The 23965-nt window shown below is 44.9% G+C and overlaps 1 protein-coding gene across 2 annotated transcripts in view; it reads left to right on the top strand.

The window, feature by feature from the left end:
• LOC118151090 (galectin-10-like) overlaps positions 1 to 21593 on the top strand; it is a 51034-nt gene extending 29441 nt beyond the window's left edge. Inside the window, exons 1-4 of one of the 2 annotated variants that reach the window (XM_035290237.3) lie at positions 16758 to 16820; positions 19012 to 19088; positions 19595 to 19805; positions 21329 to 21593. In XM_035290237.3, coding sequence (XP_035146128.3) covers positions 16806 to 16820; positions 19012 to 19088; positions 19595 to 19805; positions 21329 to 21445 — 420 coding nt within the window. In that variant the 5' untranslated portion in view covers positions 16758 to 16805 and the 3' untranslated portion in view covers positions 21446 to 21593. Of the gene's footprint in view, positions 1 to 16663; positions 16821 to 19011; positions 19089 to 19594; positions 19806 to 21328 lie in introns of those variants that run through there. The other variant, XM_078359669.1, reaches the window with a different exon arrangement.
• The last annotated feature ends 2372 nt before the right edge of the window (positions 21594 to 23965 follow it).

Raw genomic sequence — 23965 nt, 5'->3', positions numbered from 1 at the left:
GGGTGACTATGCTGTCATGGTAACTGTGATGTGACTGTGTGGGCACAGCCAGATCAGTGTGTGAGCATCTTTATATGCACAGCGAGTGGACATGTGTGACTGAGTTGTGCGGCTCCATGTGACTGTGGGTGTGTGTGCTGGGAAGTGACTGGGTGTTGCACTGGAAACATGCATGTGGCCTTCTGTGCATGGAAAGGTTTCTCCACACACAGCAGCGCCTCTGATGAAGCAGCTGTGACTCTTCCCATATGTGTCAGTGTGGATCCCAGGTGGCAGAAATGGTGAGGATTCTGGGGACTGTGAGTTACCAAGGACTGGTCTCTGAGCATTGATGAGAGCAGAATGCACAAATTCTCAGGAGCCTCTTCCCATGCAGAGTCAGGGAGAGGGAGGCAGACTTTGTGCAGAGCATATGCAGGTGGGATCTGCACACAGTGACCACTGGCTCATGCCTCCAGCCTCAGGTCTCTCCCTGTCCCATATCCCAGCCTGTCCTTCACACTGAGCACCAGGATGGTGGGCAGATTTTGATTCACTAGGGAAGAACATTGGGGGAATTGGTTTCAGATATGGAATCACCCAAAACCAGCAAGGAACTTTAGCTTCAGTTCAGACAGAGCTTAAAGTAGATATTCATCAACAAGCTTGCTGAGGCCTGTAATCCCAGCACTTTGAAAGGCTGAGGTTAAAGGATCACCCCAGGCCAGGGGTTGGAGACCAGCCTGTGCAATACAGCAACATTCTGTCTTTCCAAACATTTAAACATTTGCTGGGCATGCTGATTTTTGCCTGTAGTCCCAGATGCTTGGGGACTGAGGCTGGAGGATTGCTGCTGTCCAGGCATTCAAGGCTGTAGTGAGCTGTGATGATGTCACTGCAGTCTGGGGATTACGGTAAAGGCTTTACATGTATTAACTCCTATATTACCAAAAACGTCCTACAAAGTAGGACCTTTAGAAAATCCTGCCTGTACTGGGGAAACAAGGTGGGGGAGTTCAAATAGTGAATCTAATGTCACACTGTTGGTGGAGTAAAGTGATTCACCCCTGTACATCAGCAGTTTGGGAGGCCAAGGCAAGAGGATCTGTTGAACCTAGGAGCTCTAGACTAACTTGGGCAACATCAAGAGACCCTGACTCTCCACAAACATAAAATCTGAGCTGGTTCTGTGGTGTGGACCTGTAGTCTCAGCTACTTAGGGGGCTGAGGTGAGAGGATTGCTGGAGCCCTGGAGGTTGAGGCTGCAGTGAGTGAGCAGTGATTCCCCACACTCACGTCCAGGGAATATAATAAGACCCCGTATTAAGAATAGTGTTCAAAAAATGTTAACCTCTCACTTCTAGTAAAAGGCAGAATCAAGGAGAAAATTGAGGCAGCCCAGTTTCTGAAGCTCTGCTGTTAAGTATAAATTCAAAAATACAGGTTCTGATTGTGATAAGGTGGGAGAGGGGAGGCCTCAGGGTCTACCCTTCAACATCTAACCAACTGCCTAAAAGGAATCTGTTACAGCAGGGGGGCCCCACATGGCCCGGTGCCTCTCAGTCTCAATTTTCTGGCATGTGCCATACACAGAGGCTGTGTCCCTGCATATTGGTACTTCTGTGACAATCAAAGGGAAACCTGTCCAACCTTTCATGTGAGTATTTTTGTGTCCAAGGGTGGTGGGGCGGAGGAGGGAGAACATTTGCTCAGGAGGTGGTCTCATGTGAGTGATGTGGAAATGTCTAGTTGGCAGGATGAAGGCACCATGCAGGTGAAGGTCCTGAAGACCCTCCAGCACCAGGCATGAAACTTGCAGTTCGTGCACTGTGGGCCAGTCATACAGCCTAGGGGAGAAAGACACTCAGTGGGTTTGGGCTGTGGCTCTGTCAAGGAGCATAGAGTTTTCAAGGAATGGATAACTTGTAGCCTCAGGTCAGTTACTTTGGCTCAGTTTCCATCTGGGAACACGGGGCAGAGGATCTCACCTCTGAAGGGTAACAGGAGCTGAAGCAACCCCACAAGGATGAGGGTTGCAGTAACAGCAGAAAGGCTTCTGTCTGCCGGGTGGAGAAGGGGGAAGGACTTTCTATGTGTGTCCTGTCTGTGCCCCACAAGGGAGGGTTCTGCACCATTTGCTGTGTGCTTTACCCTCACCAATGACCCACAGCTGCAGGTGTATTTCCACAGCGGGGTGAATGAGGACTCACACATCACCTTCCACTTCTGAGTGTATCTTGGCCATTGTGTGGTCATGAACATTCATTAATGTGAAGCCTGGACATGTGAGGTGACATGCCACAATGTGCCCTTCAAAGATGGAAAACAATTGGACCTGGGCCTCTCAGTGCTGGACAAGGAGTACCAGGTGAGCACTTAGGAGCTCCCAGCACGTGGCCTTTGCGGGCTTCCAGAGCAGGAGGCAGCTCTCCCTCAGATGGCCACATGAGTCCCTTGGGCTCCTCCCATTACTACCCTTGCCCCAGGCTTTTCACCACAGAGCACCTTCTGCTTCCACTGCCATTTTCAGCTTGTTTCCTAAATCTGACCAGGGTCAAGGTCAGCTTACCTGCCATTTCCCCCAAGGAATGGAATCTCCACTGTCTTTTCTTACAGTGCTCATTTCTACTTAGGTGGTTACTTATATTTTCATTTAGCTGAATGAAGACAATATGTGTAAGGATAAAATTGTTGTAGTCAGTCAAAATTTAAGCCTTTATCTCACTCCTGGACTCTGGTTTGACTCTGAGAACATTACCAGTGCTCTGCTCTCCTTCCAGAGGAAACCTATGCCTATAGAACCATAGAGGTCTATGATTTTATTTGGTTTTTAAACAAATCCTGGTATAAACTTCTCTACACATCACACATTACAAGTTCATTTGTTCTTAAAGAATGTATCTTCAGGACATCACCTATCCATGGTGCTGCCTCGGTTTTTAAAGATGGCATAGTATCTCAATAGGAGTACCCAAAATTGTTGAACTTGACCTTTTTGATGGGCATTTAGGTTGTTTCCAACGTTTTACTCTCACAAATAATGCCATACTAAGCTCTCTAATCAACGCTTTTGTCATTATCAACCTTCTGATACTTACACTGGAAGATAATTACAAAGAAATGGAATAACTGGGTCAAATATGTGTGCATTTAAAATCGAATATATTAACATCTATAAGGTAAATTTCTCTATGAACCTCAGTAATAAAGAATATGTTCAAACTTTCTGGCCTTCCCTAATGTTGATGCCCAAAGATTTATGTTTTATTCACATTTTAGAATATTTTTATATGCTAGTCAGCTTTTAAAAATAATATTGTATGTTTTGCAACCCTAGTCCTGTTTTAACTCTCTAGGAACACATGAGTTTCATTCTTGGCCACCACCAGCTCAGATCTCAGAGACTGTAAAGAAAAACTAGGCCATTGGCAGTGAATGGAACTCATAGTTCACGGAACTGAAATATAGGCATCACATGAACATTATCAAGCACTAACCCTCTGTTGAACCCTGTGCAAGACACAGGGACTCTACATCGCAGGACATAGTCCCTGGCCATGGAGAACTTCAAGGCTAGAGTGGAGGCTAAGCAAACAGAAGAGATCGTGTAACACAAAGTGATAGAATCCCACTGGAACAATGAGAGACAACATTCAAAATACAGTGAGCTACTGTTTGAAATAGCGAGAAAGGTAGTCTGTAAACACAAGCCTCTCTGATGCAATCTGAAACTGCCTTTCTTTTCTTTCTTTTTATTTCTTTTCTCTTTCCTTTTTTCCTCCCTTCCTTCCTTTCTTCCTTTTCTCCTCTTCTCTTCTCTTCTCCTTTCTTCTTCTCTTTCTGATGGAGTTTTGTTTTTGTTTCCCCAGCTAGAGTGCAAAGGTGTAAGCTCAGCTTTTTGCAACCTTCGCCTTTTGGGTTTCAGTGGTTCTCCTGCCTCAGCCTCCTGAGCAGCTGGGATTACAAGCATGTGCCACCATGCCTGGCTAGTTTTGTATTTTTAATACAGATGAGGTTTTGCCATGATGGTCAGGCTGGTCTCACACTCCTGACCTTAGGTGATCCTCCACCTTGGCCTCCCAAACAGTTGGGATTACAGGCATGAGCCACTGGACCTGGCTGAAGTTGCCTTCCTAATGTAACCTGAAACTGAACAAATAATCACACACAGATTTGGAGCCCAAAGGAGCTGACAAGGGCTCTTCAGTACTTTCCCTTGGCTGTGACCCTGGGTGAAATTTTAAGAAAACGGAAAATCTGATTATGTTTCCTTTGCACACACATGGGCTTCTTGAGAAAGCCAGTTTCTCAAGAAGTCAATGGTGCAGTTCCTCAAGAAATTGATGGTACAGATATAAATGATTTCATAATTGACTGGGTACTGATGTATAATTAGTAGTTTTCTTCTACAATTATTATAGGTACTAGGACAGAGTACAGAGTAGGCTGAAAGTTTGGTGGAATACTGTCTTCCTGATGCATTGTGTGTGTGTGTGTGTGTCTGTGTCTCTGTGTGTGTCTGTGTGTGTGTGTGTGTGTGCATGCGCTAAGTGGCCAACATTGTTAAAACTTTGCCCGTCAACTCCTGCCATGTTCTAGTAAAATGCTGCAAGTGTGCAGTGGTGTCTACCTGACCTCAATGTGTGTGTGACTGCCGTAATAACCACACTCCCAATTGTTGAGGTATCCCTCTTTCTATGTGATCATGGAATTCCTAGAGCCAGCTAATAGCATAATCTCTTCTCAGTCAAACTTGATCATTAAAACTTCACCAGATTTCCCAGGACTTGGTTCTTACTTTCAGGGGGAAAAGAGGAAGGGGTCTTCTTCAAGAGGGGCCAGGGGATTTTATGGAAAACATCCATAAATCAAAGAAGGCAAATCTTCCTGTGACACATGAAGGGAGTTACAAGGTCCCTAGGATGTCTGAGAATACATTAGGAACAACGTCCTTCAGTAGCCCCTACTTTATGTCAGACACTTTGACCCGAGAGGCCCTTTTTGGCAGTTAGTCCCACCCAACCCCAATGGCTTCATTGCCTCTCACACAGTAAACACACTAACCCTGTAAAGAACTCTTGAAAGCAACACAATTACAGGAACAAACTCAGAGTGAACTCCAGTGTTTTATCATCTTATTAGGATGTGGTGTCCATGAGGTGACTACAAATTATCTGCTGCACTTTCTCTCAACCTACACACTGAAGGAACCCATTATCGGCTCTATACACATCAGACACACAAGATGGAAACAGACAAGGAAAAATGCAATGAGCATGCCTATTTTAGAGTGCAAAAGAAAAAGGACGGAAGTCACTAGGCCCTATCATTGCTGAGACCTTCCAGAAATCTATTTTCTCTTTTTTGTAGGTAGAGACAGCTCTAATGACTTCCATTATCCTTTGCCACCATCACAGCCCTCTTTGTACGGGTGACCGAACCAATGTGAAATTCCACCATGTTCTGAATGTGTCCAATCCTTTTATTCAACTTGACACTGAGAAAATAACCACAGATCAATTTGGGACCCACGGGGAGGCTGACATTACTTCACCTCGTTATGACCCTGGGTAATTTTTAAGCAAACTGAGCATCTGACCATGGTTCCTTTGCACATCTAGTTACAAAGCCAGGTACAGTTTTGCAAGAAATCCATGGTGCAGACATACATGATTTCATGACTCACTGCTGGAATCCTGCAAATTTTATTTCTGCGACATCACTGTTACAGAGAGAAGTTATAGAAAAGACATTTGTTTATTAAGAAAAGCAAGACACCCAGAGTAGATACAAAACTGCCTGTCCTGGGTGAACTGGCAGAAAATAAAAAATTTTTAGTTCATGGCTGTTTTATTCAAGTAGGGCTACAGGACTTTCCCAAAGGTGTCAGAAAGGCTGTAATAGAAAGAGAAGGGTAAGGGCATGTGTGTAGGCTTCCGGGCTGACAGGGGATTTGGAATGTCAATAACTGAGTGAGTAGCAGGGTGGGAGGAATTTGTCTGAGCTGATCACGGCTGAGTGGGAGCCACCCTGTACAGTGTAAAGAGAGGGGGGCACTCATGGGGGCTCCCTTCTTCCTACCTGAAGTGTAAAGCTCACAGGTCCCTCCACTCAACCAGAAAAATACAAAAATAAAACTCCTATGCTGTCTCCTTCTCAGGTTAGACATGGGGAATATGCAACTTCGTTTCAGGAAAGGTTGAGACCCAGACTTAGAAAAAGATAACTTGTCCATGTAAAGAGTGCTCATGGATGACCATGCCCTGCTCCCGCCGTCCCTGCAGACTGAGAAAGGAAGTAGCCATTTCACAGGGGAGAAGCTGCAGGCTCCAGTAGTGCCCAGGGCAGTCACTGCTTTGCAGAGTGTGAACCCTGGCTGGAGAAGGATGCAAGGTGAAGTCTTTGATCAGGGCGCACACTATCAGTTCTCCCTGATGGTCTTCCTTGCAGGTCCCATGTTTCTACCCCCACTAACATGGGGTTATGACACCTCCATTGCCATCCCCAACAGTGCCTACCACTGTAACCTATCCCATGTCAGAGCCTGGACCTTGATCTAAGAAGACGCCTACTGACCCAACAGTCCATTCATAAGAGTGACTTTTCTCCTTGGGATATCTGCTTTTGGGTGGACTCTGGGCAGCCCCATCTGTCAGAGGTCCTCTGAAGATTCGAATCCTCAGTGTCCTGATTCTTGCCTTCTCAGTAAGTCTCTGTTTGCCTTATGAACAGTTTCTTGCATTCACAGGCAGAAAGGGAGAAATTTGTTTTAAATATCAGGGAGTCTATGATATGTCTTGAAATTTTCCATGAATAAACAATGATCAGCATGAGGAGACTGGGACAATTTGTGTAGAAAGCAATGTCTGCAACCGTCCCAAGATGGACCTTCCCAATGTCCATCAACAGTAAAACTAGTATGTATGTGTTGATCTATTTATAAAACTTCAGAGTGTACAGCAGTGAAAATGAAGGAACTACAGCTGCACACAGCAATACAGATGAATCCTAAAAACAGACATGTAAGCTGAAGATGCATGACCCAGAAGAAAAATCACCTACAAGCAACATTCAACAAAGCAGTGAAACTCAAAGACCAGCAACGAGGAAAGGCAGAAGCAGAGCTGCCCATGGGGCAAGAAGGTTGCACGGCAGGAAAGTGACAGATAGGAACCAATGGGTGTCACCGACAGGCCATGCCTAATACTGAAGTGCTATTTCAGTAATTACTCACCAAAATATAGATTGTTTGGTAACTTGGATCAACTTTTTGCAAACACATTAAATTTACAGTCAATAAAACTGAAGAGGACAATAAAGAAAGAGAAGGAATAAACAGAAGGAGGGGAATTCTAACACATTCCTTCTTCAAATTCTAATATAAGTTTTTGAGATGTTTTCTATTATCAGAGAAAAAGAACTTGAAGACGGGTCCTGAGTCTTCCACCTCGGGTGAAGACTTCACCGTGGCTGAAGTCCAATCACCTGCACCTGCACCTGCACTTGTCCTCACATGGGTCTGGAGCTAAGGAGCACACAACCCAAGGCCTAGACTCAAGAGTCTCACCTGTCTCCTTGAATATGCAGAAGCAGCAGGAACTCTGAAATTTCAATGTACATGGACACCCAAAGAGAAAGGAGATGGTGTGGCTGGAGCCCAGGTGTGTGAGAGTGGTCACCACTCACCAGAGCCAAGGGGCCTGGGGTGGGCTCATGAGGACACAAGGACTTTCTCCACCTCTCCCCCAAGTTTCTGCTGAAGATCAAGGGCAGTGCTCCCTCAGAGACTCTGGAGCAAAGAACAGGATTACATTGAAGGGCCAAAGCCTTTTCAACAATTCCCACCTGTTTCTCATTGTACAAGTTAGAAAAATGCACACCTGCCAGGTGGATTCTGCACAGTGGAGAAAACGCTTCAGGACAGGCATGGAGGATGAACATCAGAACTTCTCATTGCATCATCCTTATCTGTGCATTTCCCTGGTGATCTTCTTTTCTGCCTGATACCACCCTCTCTGTCTGTCATAGGCCTGCAAACAGGTGTGGCTGTTACTAAGCTTCTTTCTAACATCTTACATCCTATCCCACAGGGAAACGTTGGTGGGAGGAGCTTGGAAACAGGAATGAAGCCAGAGGGCAGGGCTGCCAAAGACCATTGAAATGCTGCAACTCCAAGAGATCCACACAGAATACTGAACACAATTTGGAACAGCCACCCAGAAGGAGACAACGATGTCACCACTACCTGTGAATTGAAAAGGCACAGGCTTCAATAATCTCAAGTCACAGAACAAAGAAAACAGGGAGATTTTATGAGATACAAATATGAGCATTTCTACTGTGAGCTGTAAGCTTGTGAATGAGATAGCCTAGGGCTCTCATGTCTGAGATGCTTGTGGGTGTGGGGTGTGAATCCTGGGCCGCTGTAACCCTCTGTGACCAAGTGATGGTTTCTGCTGAGAATGGTGTGTGTTGAGATCATATGACTTTAGGTGGGAGGTGGATGGCCCCTCAGGACATGCGGGTATGTGCGTGAGTGTAATGGGTGACTACGTTTTGTCATGGTACCTGTGATGTGACTGTATGAGCACAGCCAGATCAGTGTGTGAGCATCTTTATATGCACAGTGAGTGGGCATGTGTGACTCTGAGTGGTGTGGCTCTGTGTGACTGTGGGTGTGTGTGCTGGGATGTGACCGGGTGTTGCACTGGAAACATGCATGTGGCCTTCTGTGCATGGGAAGGTTTCTTTCCACACAGCAGCGCCTCTGAGGATGTAGCTGTGACTCTCCCCATGTGTGTCAGTGTGGATCCCAGGTGGCAGAAATGGTGGGGATTTACCATTGCTGTGAGTTGGAAACTGTGAGTTACCAAGGACTGGTCTCTGAGAATTTATGAGAGCAAAATGCCCAAATTCTCGGGAGCCTCTTCTCATGCAGAGTCAGGGAGAGGGAAGCAGACTTTGCACAGAGCATCTGCAGGTGGGATCTGCACAGTGACCACTGGCTCATGCCTCCAGCCTCAGGTCTCTCCCTGTCCCATATCCCAGCCTGTCCTTTACACTGAGCACCAGGATGGTGGGCAGATTTTGATTCACTAGGGAAGAACATTGGGGGACTTGGTTTCAGATATGGAATCACCCAAAACCAGCAAGGAACTTTAGCTTCAGTTCAGACAGAGCTTAAAGTAGATATTCATCAACAAGTTTGCTGAGGCCTGTAATCCCAGCACTTTGAAAGGCTGAAGTTAAAGGATCACCCCAGGCTAGGGGTTGGAGACCAGCCTGGGCAACACAGCAACATTCTGTCTTTCCAAACATTTAAACATTTGCTGGGCATGCTGATTTTTGCCTGTAGTCCCAGATGCTTGGGGACTGAGGCTGGAGGATTGCTGCTGTCCAGGCATTCAAGGCTGTAGTGAGCTGTGATGATGTCACTGCAGTCTGGGGATTAGGGTAGAGGCTTTACATGTATTAACTCCTATATTACCAAAAACATCTTACAAAGTAGGACCTTTAGAAAATCCTGCCTGTACTGGGGAAACAAGGTGGGGGAGTTCAAGTAGTGAATCTAATGTCACACTGTTGGTGGAGTAAAGTGATTCACCCCTGTACATCAGCAGTTTTGGAGGCCAAGGCAAGAAGATCTTTTGAACCTAGGAGCTCCAGACTAACTTGGGCAACATCAAGAGACCCTGACTCTCCACAAACATAAAATCTGAGCTGGTTCTGTGGTGTGGACCTGTAGTCTCAGCTACTTAGGGGGCTGAGGTGAGAGGATTGCTGGAGCCCTGGAGGTTGAGGCTGCAGTGAGTGAGCAGTGATTCCCTGCACTCACGTCCGGGGAATATAATAAGACCCCATGTTAAGAATAGTGTTCAAAAAATGTTAACCTCTCACTATTAGTAGAAGGCAGAATCAAGGAGAAAATTGAGGCAGCCCAGTTTCTGAAGCTCTGCTGTTAAGTATATATTCAAGAATACAGGTTCTGATTGTGATAAGGTGGGAGAGGGGAGGCCTCAGGGTCTACCCTTCAACATCTAACCAACTGCCTAAGAGGAATCTGTTACACCAGGGGAGGCCCCACATGGCCCAGTGCCTCTCAGTCTCAATTTTCTGGCATGTGCCATACACAGAGGCTGTGTCCCTGCATATTGGTACTTCTGTGACAATCAAAGGGAAACCTGTCCAACCTTTCATGTGAGTATTTTTGTGTCCAAGGGTGGTGGGGCGGAGGAGGGAGAACATTTGCTCAGGAGGTGGTCTCATGTGAGTGATGTGGAAATGTCTAGTTGGCAGGATAGAGGCACCATGCAGGTGAAGGTCCTGAAGACCCTCCAGCACCAGGCATGAAACTTGCAGTTCGTGCACTGTGGGCCAGTCATACGGCCTAGGGGAGAAAGACACTCAGTGGGTTTGGGCTCTGGCTCTTTGTCAAGGAGCATAGAGTTTTCAAGGAATGGATAACTTTTAGCCTCAGGTCAGTTACTTTGGCTCAGTTTCCATCTGAGAACACGGGGCAGAGCATCTCACCTCTGAAGGGTAACAGGAGCTGAAGCAACCCCACAGGGATGAGGGTTGCAGTAGCAGCAGAAAGGCTTCTGTCTGCCGGGTGGAGAATTGGGAAGGAATTTCTATGTGTGTCCTGTCTGTGCCCCACAAGAGAGGGCTCTGCACCATTTGCTGTGTGCTTTACCCTCACCAATGACCCACAGCTGCAGGTGTATTTCCACAGCGGGGTGAATGAGGACTCACACGTCACCTTCCACTTCTGAGTGTATCTTGGCCATCGTGTGGTCATGAACATTCATTAATGTGAGGCCTGGACGTGTGAGGTGACATGCCACAATGTGCCCTTCAAAGATGGAAAACAATTGGACCTAGGCCTCTCAGTGCTGAACAAGGAGTACCAGGTGAGCACCCAGGAGCTCCCAGCACGTGGCCTTTGCGGGCTTCCAGAGCAGGAGGCAGCTCTCCCTCAGATGGCCACATGAGTCCCTTGGGCTCCTCCCATTACTACCCTTGCCCCAGGCTTTTCACCACAGAGCACCTTCTGCTTGCACTGCCATTTTCAGCTCGTTTTCTAAATCTGACCAAGGTCAAGGTCAGCTTACCTGCCATTTCCCCCAAGGAATGGAATCTCCACTGTCTTTTCTTACAGTGCTCATTTCTACTTAGGCGGTTACTTATATTTTCATTTAGCTGAATGAATACAATATGTGTAAGGATAAAATTGTTGTAGTCAGTCAAAATTTAAGCCTTTATCTCACTCTGGGACTCTGGTTTGACTCCTGAGAACATTACCAATGCTCTGCTCTCCTTCCAGAGGAAACCTATGCCTATAGAACCATAGAGGTCTACGATTTCATTTGTTTCTGAAACAAATAGTGGTATAAACTGCTCTACACATCACACATTACAAGTTCATTTGTTCTTAAAGAATGTATCTTCAGGATATCACCTATCCATCGTGCTGCCTCGGTTTTTAAAGACGGCATAGTATCTCAATGGGAGTACCCAAAATTGTTGAACTTGACCTTTTTGATGAGCATTTAAATTGTTTCCAACGTTTTGCTCTCACAAATAATGCCATATTACACTCTCTAATTAATGCTTTTCTCATTATCAACCTTCTGATACTTACATTGGAAGATAATTACAAAGAAATGGAATAACTGGGTCAAATATGTGTGCATTTAAAACCGAATATATTAACATCTATAAGGTAAATTTCTCTATGAACCTCAGTAATAAAGAATATGTTCAAACTTTCTGGCATTCCCTAATGTTGATGCCCAAAGATTTATGTTTTATTCACATTTTAGAATATTTTTATATGCTAATCAGCTATTAAAAATAATATTGTATGTTTTGCAACCCTAGTCCTGTTTTAACTCTCTAGAAACACATGTGTTTCATTCTTGGCCACCACCAGCTCAGATCTCAGAGACTGTAAAGAAAAACTAGGCCATTGGCAGTGAATGGCACTCATAGTTCACGGAACTGAAATATAGGCATCACATGAACATTATCAAGCACTAACCCTGTGTTTAACCCTGTGCAAGACACAGGGATTCTACATCACAGGACATAGTCCCTGGCCATGGAGAACTTCAAGGCTAGAGTGGAGGCTAAGCAAACAGAAGAGATCGTGTAACACAAAGTGATAGAATCCCACTGGAACAGTGAGAGAAAACATTCAAAATACAGTGAGCTACTGTTTGAAATAGCGAGAAAGGTAGTCTGTAAACAGAAGCCTCTCTGATGCAATCTGAAACTGCCTTTCTTTCCTTTCTTTTTATTTCTCTTTTCTTTCCTTCTTTTTCTCCCTTCCTTTTTTCATTCCTTCTTTTCTCTTCTCTTCTCTTCTCTACTCTTCTCTTCTCTTTCTGATGGAGTTTTGCTTTTGTTTTTCCAGCTAGAGTGCAAAGGTGTAAGCTCAGCTTTTTGCAACCTTCGCCTTTTGGGTTCCAGTGGTTCTCCTGCCTCAGCCTCCTGAGCAGCTGGGATTACAAGCATGTGCCACCATGCCTGGCTAGTTTTGTATTTTTAATACAGATGAGGTTTTGCCATGATGGTCAGGCTGGTCTCACACTCCTGACCTTAGGTGATCCTGCACCTCGGCCTCCAAAACAGTTGAGATTACAGGCATGAGCCACTAGACCTGGCTGAAATTGCCTTCCTAATGTAACCTGAAACTGAACAAATAATCACACACAGATTTGGAGCCCAAAGGAGCTGACAAGGGCTCTTCAGTACTTTCCCTTGGCTGTGACCCTGGGTGAAATTTTAAGAAAACGGAAAATCTGATTATGTTTCCTTTGCACACACATGGGCTTCTTGAGAAAGCCAGTTTCTCAAGAAGTCCATGGTGCAGTTCCTCAAGAAATCGATGGTGCAGATATAAATGATTTCATAATTGACTGGGTACTGATGTATAATTAGTAGTTTTCTTCTACAATTATTATAGGTACTAGGACAGAGTACAGAGTAGGCTGAAAGTTCGGTGGAATACTGTCTTCCTGATGCATTGTGTGTGTGTGTGTGTGTCTGTGTGTGCATGTGTGTGTGTGTCTGTGTCTCTCTCTGTGTGTCTCTGTGTGCGTGTGTATGCTAAGTGGTCAACACTGTTAAAACTTTGCCCATCAACTCCTGCCATGATTTGTGAAAATGCTGCAAGTGTGCAGCGGTGTCTACCTGACCTCAATGTGTGTCTGTGACTGAGGTAATAACCACTCTCCCCATTGTCGAGGTATCCCTCTTTCTATGTAACCATGGGGTTTTCAGAGCCAGCTGATAGCATAATCCCTTCTCACTCAAACCCTGACACTTGGTCATTAAATCTTCACCAGATTTCCCAGGATTTGGTTTTAACTTATAGGGGGGAAAAAGGAAGTAGTGTTCTCCAAGAGGGGCCAGGGGATTCTATGGAAAACGTCCATAAATCAAAGAAGGCAAATCTTCCTGTGACACAAGGAGTGAGTGACAAGTTCCCTGGGATGTCTGAGAATACATTAGGAACAACGTCCTTCAGTAGCCCCTACTTTATGTCAGACACTTTGACCCGAGTGGCCCTTTTGGGCAATTAGTCCCACTCAGTCCCTAATGGCTTCATTGCCTCTCACACAGTAAACACACTAACCCTGTAAAGAACTCTTGAAAGCAACGCAATTACAGCAACAAACTCAGAGTGAACTCCAGTGTTTTATCATCTTATTAGGATGTGGTGTCCACGAGGTGACTGCAAATTATCTGCTTCACTTTCTCTCAACATACGCACTGAAGGAACCCATTATCGGCTCTATACACATCAGACACACAAGATGGAAACAGACAAGGGAAAATGCATTGAGCATGCCTATTTTAGAGTGTAAAAGAGAAAGGACGCCAGTCACTAGGCCATATCATTGCTGAGACCTTCCGGAAATCTATTTTCTCTTTTTTGTAAGTAGAGACAGCTCTAATGACTTCCATTATCCTTTGCTACCATCACAGCCCTCTTTGTACGGTTGACTGAACCAATGTGAAGTTCTACCACGTTCTGAATGTGTCCAATTTTTTTATTCAACTCGAAACTGAGGAAATAACCACAAATCAATTTGGGACCAACGGGGAGGCTGACAAGTGCTCTTCATTACTTCACCTCATTATGACCCTGGGTAAATTTTTAAGCAAACTGAGCATCTGACCATGTTTTCTTTGCGCATGTAGTTACAAAGCCAGGTACAGTTTCACAAAAAATCCATGATGCAGACATAAAAGATTTCATGACCCACTGCTGGAATCTTGCAAATTCTATTTCTATCACATCACTATTACAGAGAGAAGTCATAGAAAAGACATTTGTTTATTAAGAAAAGCAAGACACCCAGAGTAGATACAAAACTGCCTGTCCTGGGTGAACTGGCAGAAAATAAAAAATTTTCAATTCATGGCTGTTTTATTCAAGTAGGGCTGCAGGACATTCCCACAGGTGTCAGAAAGGCTGTAATAGAAAGAGAAGAATAAGAGCATGTGTGTAGGCTTCCGGGCTGACAGGGGATTTGGAATGTGAATAACTGAGTGAGTAGCAGGCTGGGAGGGAATGTGTCTGAGCTGATCACGGCTGAGTGGGAGCCACACCCTTCAGTGAAAGAAGAGGAGGGCACTCACGGGGGCTCCCTTCTACCTACCTGAAGTGCAAAGCTCACAGGTCCCTCCACTCAACCAGAAAAATACAAAAATAAAACTCCTATGCTGTCGCCTTCTCAGGTTACGCATGGGGAATATGTAACTTCGTTTCAGCAAAGGTTGAGACCCAGACTTAGAAAAAGATAACTTGTTCATGTAAAGAGTGCTCATGGATGACCATGCCCTGCTCCCACCCTCCTTGCCAGTGACTGAGAAAGGAAATAGCCATTTCACAGAGGAGAACCTGCAGGCTCCAGTACTGCCTAAGGCAGTCACTGCTTTGCAGAGTGTGAACCCTGGCTGGAGAAGGATGCAAGGGGAAGTCTTTGATCAGGGTACACAGTATCAGCTCTCCCTGATGGTCTTCCTTGTAGGTCCCACTCTTCTCCCGCCACTAACATGGGGCTTTGACACCTCCATTGCCATCTCCTGCAGTGCCTACCACTGCAACCTATCCCATGTCAGAGCCTGGATCTTGATCTAAGAAGACTGCTCCTGACCCAACAGTCCATTGCTAAGATTGAATTTTCTCCTTGGAATGTCTGCTTTTGGGTGGACTCTAAGCAGCCCCATCTGTCAGAGGTCCTCTAAAGATTCGAATCCTCAGTGTGTCACGATTCCTGCCTTCTCATTAAGTCTCTGTTTGTCTTATGAACAGTTTCTTGCATTCACAGTCAGAAAGGAAGACATTTGTTTTAAATTTCAGGGAGTCTATGATATGTCTTGGAATTTTCCATGAAAGAAAAATGATCAGCATGAGGAGACTAAGACAATTTTGTGTAGAAAGCAATGTTTGCAACTGTCCCTAGCTGGGACCTTCCCAATGTCCATCAAGAGTAAAACTGGTAGGTATGTGTTGATCTATTTATAAAACTTCAGAGTGTACAGCAGTGAAAATGAAGGAACTACAGCTGCACACAGCAGTATAGATGAATCCTAAAGACAGACATGTGAACTGAAGATGCATGACCCACAAGGAAACCTCCAGGAAAGTCACCTACAAGCAACATTCAACAAAGCAGTGAAACTCAAAGAAAAGCAAAGAGGAAAGACAGAAGCAGGGCTGCCCATGGGGCAAGAAGGTTACATGGCAGGGAAACGACAGATAGGAACCAATGGGGGTCACCAACAGGCCATGCCTAATATTGAAGTGCTATTTCAGTAATTACTCACCAAAATATAGATTGTTTGGTAACTTGAATCAACTTTTTGCAAACACCTTAAATTTACAGTCAATAAAACTAAAGAGGAAAATAAAGAAAGAGAAGGAACAAATGGAAGGAGGGGAATTATAACACATGCCTTTTTCAAATCCTAATATAGGTTTTTGAGATGTTTTCTATTATCAGAGAAAGAGAACGTGAGGAAGGGTCCTGAGTCTTCCACCTTGGGTGAAGGCTTCACCGTGGCTGAAGTCCAATCACCTGCACCTACCCTCACATGGGTCTGGAGCTACGAAGCACACAAATCAATAACTGGACTTAAGAATCTCAATTGTCTCCTTGAATCTGCAAAAGAAGCAGGAACTCTGAGATTTCAATGTACGTAGACACCCTAAGAGAAAGGAGATGGTGTGGCTGGAGCCCAGGTGTGAGAGAGTGGTCACCACTCACTAGAGCCAAGGGGCCTGGGGTGGGCTCATGAGGACACAAGGACTTTTTCCACCTCTCCCCCAAGTTTCTGCTGAGGATCAAGGGCAGTGCTCTCTCAGAGACTCTGGAGCAGAGAACAGGATTACATTCGAGGGCCAAAGCCTTCTCCACAATCCCCACCTGTTTCTCATTGTACAAGTTAGAAAAATGCACACCTGCCAGGTGGATTCTGCACAGTGGAGAAAATGCTTCAGGACAGGCATGGAGGATGAACATCAGAACTTCTCATTGCATCATCCTTATCTGTGCATTTCCCTGGCGATCCTCTTTTCTCCGATAATACCAGCCTCCCTGTCTGTCATATGACTGCAATAGGTGTGGTTGTGACTAAGCTTCTTTGTAATATCTTACATCTTACCCCACAGGAAAACCTTGCTGGGAGGGGCTTGGAAACAGCAACAAAGCCACAAGGTAGGGCTGCCAGGGACCATTTAAATGCTGCAACTCCAAGAGATTCACAGAGAAGACTGGACCCAATTTGGAACCACTGCCCAGAGGAAGACAACAATGTCAACACTACCTGTGAGTTAAAAAGGCACAGCGTTCAATAATCTCAAGTCACAAAAAAAAAAAGAAAACAGTAAGATTTTGTGAGATGCAAATATGAGAATTTCTACTGTGAATACTTAGAGCTGTAAGCTTGTGAATGAGATAGCCTAGGGCTCTCACAACTGAGATGCTTCTGGGTGTGGAGGTGGACCCTGGGCCGTTGTAGCCCTCTGTGACCAAGTGTTGGTTTCTGCTGAGAATGGTGTCTGTTGAGATTATATGACTTTAGGTGGGAGGTGAGTGGCCCATCAGGACATGCGGGTATGTGTGTGAGTGTAAGGGGTGACTACGCTTTGTCATGGTAACTGTGATGTGACTGTGTGAGCACAGCCAGATCAGTGTGTGAGCATCTTTATATGCATAGTGAGTGGGCATGTGTGACTCTGAGTGGTGCGGCTCCGTTTGACTGTGGACGTGTGTGCTGGGACGTGACTAGGTGCTGCACTGGAAACATGCATGTGGCCTTCTGTGCATGTGAAGGTTTCTCCACACACAGCAGCACCACTGATGAAGCAGCTGTACGTCTTCCCATGTGTGAGTGTGGATCCCAGGTGGCAGAAATGATGGGGATTCTGGGAACTGTGAGTTACCAAGGACTGGTCTCTGAGCACTCATGAGACCAGAATGCACAAATTCTTGGGAGCCTCTTCTCATGCAGAGTGAGGGAGAGGGAGGCAGACTACTTTGCGAAGAGCATCTGCAGATGGGATCTGCACACAGTGACCACTGGCTCCTGCCTCCAGCCTCAGGTCTCTCCCTGTCCCACATTCTAGCCTGTCCTTCACATTGAGCACCAGGATGGCAGGCAGATTTTGATTCACTAGGTAAGAACTTTGGGGGACTTGGTTTCATATATGGAATCACCCAAAACCAGCAAGGAACTTGAGCTCCAGTTGAGACAGAGCTTACAGTAAATATTCATCAAGTTGTTTGCTGAGGCCTGTAATCCCAGCACTTTGGGAGGCTGAGGTTAAAGGATCACCTGGGGTCAGGGTTTGAGGACCAGCCTGGGCAACACAGCAAGATTCCATCTTTCCAAACATTTAAACATTTTCTGGGCATACTGATGTGTGCCTGTAGTCCCAGATGCTTGGGGACTGAGGCTGGAGGATTGCTGCTGTCCAGGCATTCAAGGCTGTAGTGAGCTGTGATGTTGTCACTGCATTCTGGAAATTAGGGTAAAGGTTTTACACATATTAACTCCTATATTACCAAAAACGTCCTACAAAGTAGGACCCTTAGAAAATCCTGCCTATACTGGGGAAACGGAGGTAGGGGAGTTCAAGTAGTGAATCTAATGTCACACTGTTGGCACAGTAAAGTGATTCACCCCTGTACATCAGCAGTTTGGGAGGCCAAGGCAAGAGGATCTTTTGAATCTAGGAGCTCCAGACAAACTTGGACAACATCAAGAGACCCTGACTCTCTACAAACATAAAATATGAGCTGGTTCTGTGGTGTGGACCTGTAGTCTCAGCTACTTAGAGGGCTGAGGTGAGAGGATTGCTGGAGCCCTGGAGGTTGAGGCTGCAGTGAGTGTGCACTGATGGGCCCACTGCACTCACGTCCAGGGAATATAAGACCCCATGTTAAGAATAGTGTTCAAAAATGTTAACCTCTCACTTCTAGTAGAAGGCAGAATCAAGGAGAAAATTGAGGCAGCCCAGTTTCTGAAGCTCTGTTTTTAAGTATGTATTCAAGAATATAGGGTTCTGGCTCGGGGCTGTGGCTTACGCCTGTAATCCCAGCACTTTGGGAGGCTGAGGCAGGTGGATCCCGAGGTCAATAGATCGAGACTGTCCTCTTCAATATGGTGAAGCCCCGTCTCTACAGAAAATACAAAAAATTAGCTCAGCATGGTGGTGTGTGCCTGTAATACCAGCTACTAAGGAGGCTGAGGCAGGAGAATTGCCTGAACCCAGGAGGCAGAGTTTGCTGTGAGGCAAGATTGTGCCATTGCATGCCTGTCTGGGTAACAAGAGCAAAACTCCATCTCAAAAAAAAAAAAAAAAAAAATAGAGGGTTCTGATTGTGGTAAGGTGGGAGAGGGGAGGCCTCAGGGTCTACCCTTCAACATCTAAAAAGCTGCCTAAAGAAAATCTGTTACAGCAGGGGAGGCCCCACATGATCTGGTGCCTCTCACTCAGTCTCAATTTTCTGACAGGTGCCATACACACAGGCTGTGTCCCTGCCTATTGGTACTTCTGTGACAATCAAAGGGAAACCTGTCCAACCTTTCTTGTGAGTATTTTTGTGTCCAAGGGTGGTAGGGCAGAGGAGGGAGAACATTTTCTCAGGGGGTGACCTCATGTGAGTGATGTGAAAATGTCTAGCTGGCAGGATGAAGGCGCCGTGCAGGTTGCAGGTCCTGGAGACCCTCCAACACCAGGCATGAAACCTGCAGTGGCTGCACTGTGGGCCAGTCATGAGACCTAGGCGAGGAGGACAGTCAGGGCTTGAGATTGTGGCTCTTTATCTATAAAAAGCCACAACATTTTCATGAGGTGGACACTTGCAAGGTTAGTGACTGTAGTTCAGTTTCTGTCTGGGAATGAGGGGCAGAGCATCTTCTCCCACCCTTACCTAGGGCAGGAGGAGCTGAAGCAGCCCCACAGAGAGGACACCTGCATTATCACCAGGAAGGCTTCCGTCTGCCCTGGTGAAAATTGGGAAGGATTTGTGGGTGTGTTGTGTGTGTACCCAACAAGACGGGGGCCTGCTCAACACACTGTGTGCTTTGTCTTCAGCAATGAACCACTGCTACAGGTGGATTTCCACACCGCGATGGATGAGCTGTCAGACATCGCTTTCAATTTCAAAGTGTACTTTGGCCATTATGTGGTCATGAACAGCCGTGAGAATCGGGTCTGGAAGCAAGAGGTGAAACTCAACGATATGCCCTTTGAGGATGGCAAAGACTTTGAGCTGTGCATCTCAGCGGTAAACAATGGGTACCAGGTGAGTGCCCAAGGAGCTCCCAGCACCTGGTCTCCATGGGCTCCCAGAGCAAGAGACAGCTCTCCCCGTCCTCCAAGAAACTCTTGGAGCCTATCTCCCATAACTACCTCTGTCTCAAGCTTTTCCTCACACACAGAGGGGACACTTAACTTTTATAATTTTCCTCTCTCAACAAGTGTTGTTGCGCGCACTGCCATCATCTCTGCTTGCACTGCCATCCACAGCTCCTTCCCAATCTGACCAGGGTCAAGGGTGGCTCACCTACCATTTCCTCCATGGTGGAGAATCTCCTCTATCTTCATCCACAGTTCTCATTTCCACTTATGCTATTATTTCAATTTCATGCAGCTAAATGAATAAAATTGTTTTAGTCAGTCCAATATGAAAACTTTCTCTTCGCCTGATGCCAGAGTCTCAGAAGAATATTACTAGCTTCTCTACTTTTCTTCTATAGACAGTCTATGCTTATGGGCACATATATACACACACACATATATATTTTCATTTCTTTTAAACAGATGCTGGCATAGATTTCTTTTCACATAACACTTTAAGAACTACAGTTATTTGTACCCAAAGTATATACCTTGGAGAAATCATCTATCCACTGTGCTGTCTCATTTTTCAGGATTGAATCTTATTCCCCTCAAAAAATTACCAAAACTTGTTGAATATGATCTTTACAAAAGCACCGAGGTGGTTTCCAATGTTTTGCTCTCACAGGGATGCTGTATTAAGCTTCCTAATTATTAGAAGCCTTTTATCATTATCACCCTCCCAATATTTACATTGGAAGGTAATTACAAACAAATGGAATAACCCGTTCAAAATTGTTTGCTTTAAATTAGAGAATACGACCTAGAAGAGGACTTCCTATAGAGCCTCAGTAATGAAAACTGTGATCAAACTTTCTAACCTTTCAAAGTGTATGCTAAAGGATTCACATTTTATTCAGATTTAAGTCAGGGATTTTTTTCCCCTATGTTTATAAGATGTTAAAGATGACATCTAATGCTTTGCAACATCTGTGCATTTCCATCTTTCTGAGAACACTTGGGTTTTATTCTTTGACACCACCAGCTGAGATCTGGGCTACTCCAAAGAGAAGCTGGGCCATGAGAAATGAATGTGAGTCAGTTCACGTAACTGAAATGCATGCATTCAATGAACATTGTCAAGCACTAACCCCGTGGCAGGCCCTGTGCAGGACGATGAGATTCAAGTTGATGAGACACAGTACCTGACCACGGGGACCTTCCAGGCTAGAGAGAAGACCAAACACACACATATGACACAGAGCGGTAGAACCTCTCGGAGAATGAGAGCAAATGCTGAAAATATAGTGAGCAACTATCTCGAATAATCACAAAAGGTAGTCTGTAAAAAGAAGTGTGTCTACTGGCTTCAGATGTATAATTAGGTGTTTTCTGGTTGCATGTTGCAGGTACTAGGACATAGTGGAGAGCAGGTTGAAAGCTTGTTTAGTGAAATACTGTCTTTCTGATGCATTTCTCTTCTTCTAGGTAATGGTCAATGGCCAGTTCTATTACACCTTTGAAAATCGACTCCCACAAGAGTCTGTGAAGATGGTGCAAGTGTGGAGAGATATCTCCCTTACCTCAATGAGTGTCCAGAATTAAAGGTGACAGCCAGAGTCTTCACTTTCAAAAAATTCCTGTTTCTATGTGGCCATGGATTCCCAGAGCTGGCTAACAACATGATCTCTCCTGACTTCAGTTCTTACACTTGCTCATTAAAACTTCATCAAACTTTACAGAATTTGCTTTTTTCTTTCGGGGGAAAAAGAAAGTGGTCTTTACTAAGAGGGCCTCAGGGATTCTATGGGTGGCATGAAGGAGTCAAAGGGAATACATCTTCCCGGCACAGAAACACTGAGTGACAAGTCCACTGAAACACCTGAGAAGACATTAGGAATAACAGCCTTCTACATCATAGACTTTATGTCAGACACTGAACTAAAATCGCTACCCAATTTCAGAGGAGTCACTGCACTGAAATGACAGGTAGCTGTGTTTTTAGCCACACAGGGATAAGCGATGGGATTGGAGGCTTCAATAACTGAGCCATGATAGGGTTGGGGAGGCTGTGGCTGACCTGAGCAGGGCTGTATAAGAGCCCTGCTCTCTACACTGAAAGCAGAGGGGTGGGAAACCTTGAGGGCTCCCATTCCCCCACCTGAACCCAAAGTGTCACATCTTCCTCCACTTAACCAGGAAAAGAAAAACAAGAAGAAAATTGCTTGTGAAAAAACTCATATGCTTTTTCCCTAAGTTCCAGAAAAAGGCATATACAGTATCACTTCTGGAAAGGGGAATCCCACATGTACAAATCTGATTTATTCATTTAAAGAGTGCTCATGGATGAACAAGCCCTTCTCCCATTCTTTCTGCAGACTTAGAAAGGGAAAGTCATTTCACAGAGGAGCGGCTGTAGGCTCAAACGATGAACAGAGTACTCACTACTTTGCAGAGTGGAAATCTTTGGAGGTCACTACTTTAACAGTGGAAATCTTGGACAGGGATGAATGCAAGGCCAATCCTTTGATCAGAGCACACAGCGTTGGTTCTCACTGAAGGTCTCCCTGTAGCCATCATTCTTCACCCACAGACACAAGGTTGGGACACCTTTACTGCGCCCCCTGCAGTACTCTCACTGCCTCTCTTCCCCCTGTTGCTGCATCTCAGAAGACAACAACTGATGATCCAGCCCTCCTTTAAGAGTGATTTTATCCCTGGTTAGAATTCTGGGTCAGCCCCTGCCACCTGAGTTGCTCTAAAGACATTACTTTTCAGAGGGTCTTGATTCCTGTCTTCCCAATAAGTCTCTGTGTTTATTCTGGACAATTTTTCTATTCACCAGTCAGAAAGGGAGATATCTGCATTACATTTCAGGGAGTCCAGGGTCTTTCTGGGGACTCTCCTTTAAAAAAAAAAGTTATCATCCTGAAGAGACTGGGAGAATTTTGTATAGAAGGCAGTGCTTGCCAGTCTCAAGCTAGAAACCATCAATGTCCATCAAGAGTAAAACTGCTGAGTACGTGTTGGCAGATTCACAAAATGCAGGAGTGGAGATCAATGAAAAGGAGGGAACACCAGCAGCACACAGCAATCTGAATGACCCCTAAAAATAAAACGTGAACAAAAGATGCATGACCCAAAAAAAGCCCTCCCAGACAAAGCACATAACATGTTTAAGCAGTTTATGACCTTTGTAAAAGATACTTGGGAAGCTTTATACATATGGATTTAGACAAGTCTCTAAGTTATAATGGTAACTAAAACATGAAGACATGAGCTACGGTATATATATTATAAAAATAATGTAACTGTGTATATTGTATACACTATATGTGTGTGTGTGTGTGTGTGTGTGTGTGTGTAGTCGATTATCACATATCCAGTAGGCTCTCTCTATAAAATATACAGAGGGGAAATAACAAGTCCACTCACATTTGCCTTTTCATGTACGACAACACTTGGGAAGAAAACAAGAAATTTACAACGTAACTGGGGGCTGTAGTGGAATAGACAAGAAATCGTTTTGCTGTATTTTGCACCTTTTCTCTTTTGAGCTTTGTGAAGGCATTACCTATACAAATTATAAAAATAAAAACTAAAAGTTAAGCAAAAGAAAGCATACCTTTCCCTTACTTCAGATGTTCCTGAAAACACTTTAACACATAATACATGCAATATATATTCACTATTTTGGTGTTATCTGTCATTTGAAATACCTTGAGGAAATAAGATTAATCTTCCACTAATCAGCCTTTATTGACTATGACCCGAAGGGATTACAAACTCTAAAATTTCAAAAGTTCTTCGATAGTCTTCCAGTCTTAATTTAAAAACCTAAGTTTAGCAAATTCGGTCATCTTGCTCTTGCTTTCATCCTCTTGGTTAATACCCGGGGGGCCCAGTATTGACAAGTGGCTGAAACTTTATTCTTGCAATACCAATTTTTTCAGCGAGGCAAACATCAAAGACACTTTCCACAATGCCAGGACAACAACATCTCCGTCAAGCAGGATTTTTCTAAAAACAGCCTTCAAAAGACCCCACGATTCATTGTATTTCTTTTCCCTTCTTTCTTCATGATGCTCTCCCTTTTTTTCAACTATGCAATAATTGCTCTCTTTC

This window comes from Callithrix jacchus, chromosome 22 (assembly GCF_049354715.1).
Source record: "Callithrix jacchus isolate 240 chromosome 22, calJac240_pri, whole genome shotgun sequence".
In the NCBI taxonomy this organism is placed as follows: Eukaryota; Metazoa; Chordata; class Mammalia; order Primates; family Cebidae; genus Callithrix; species Callithrix jacchus.
This window is presented reverse-complemented; position numbering and strand designations above follow the sequence as displayed.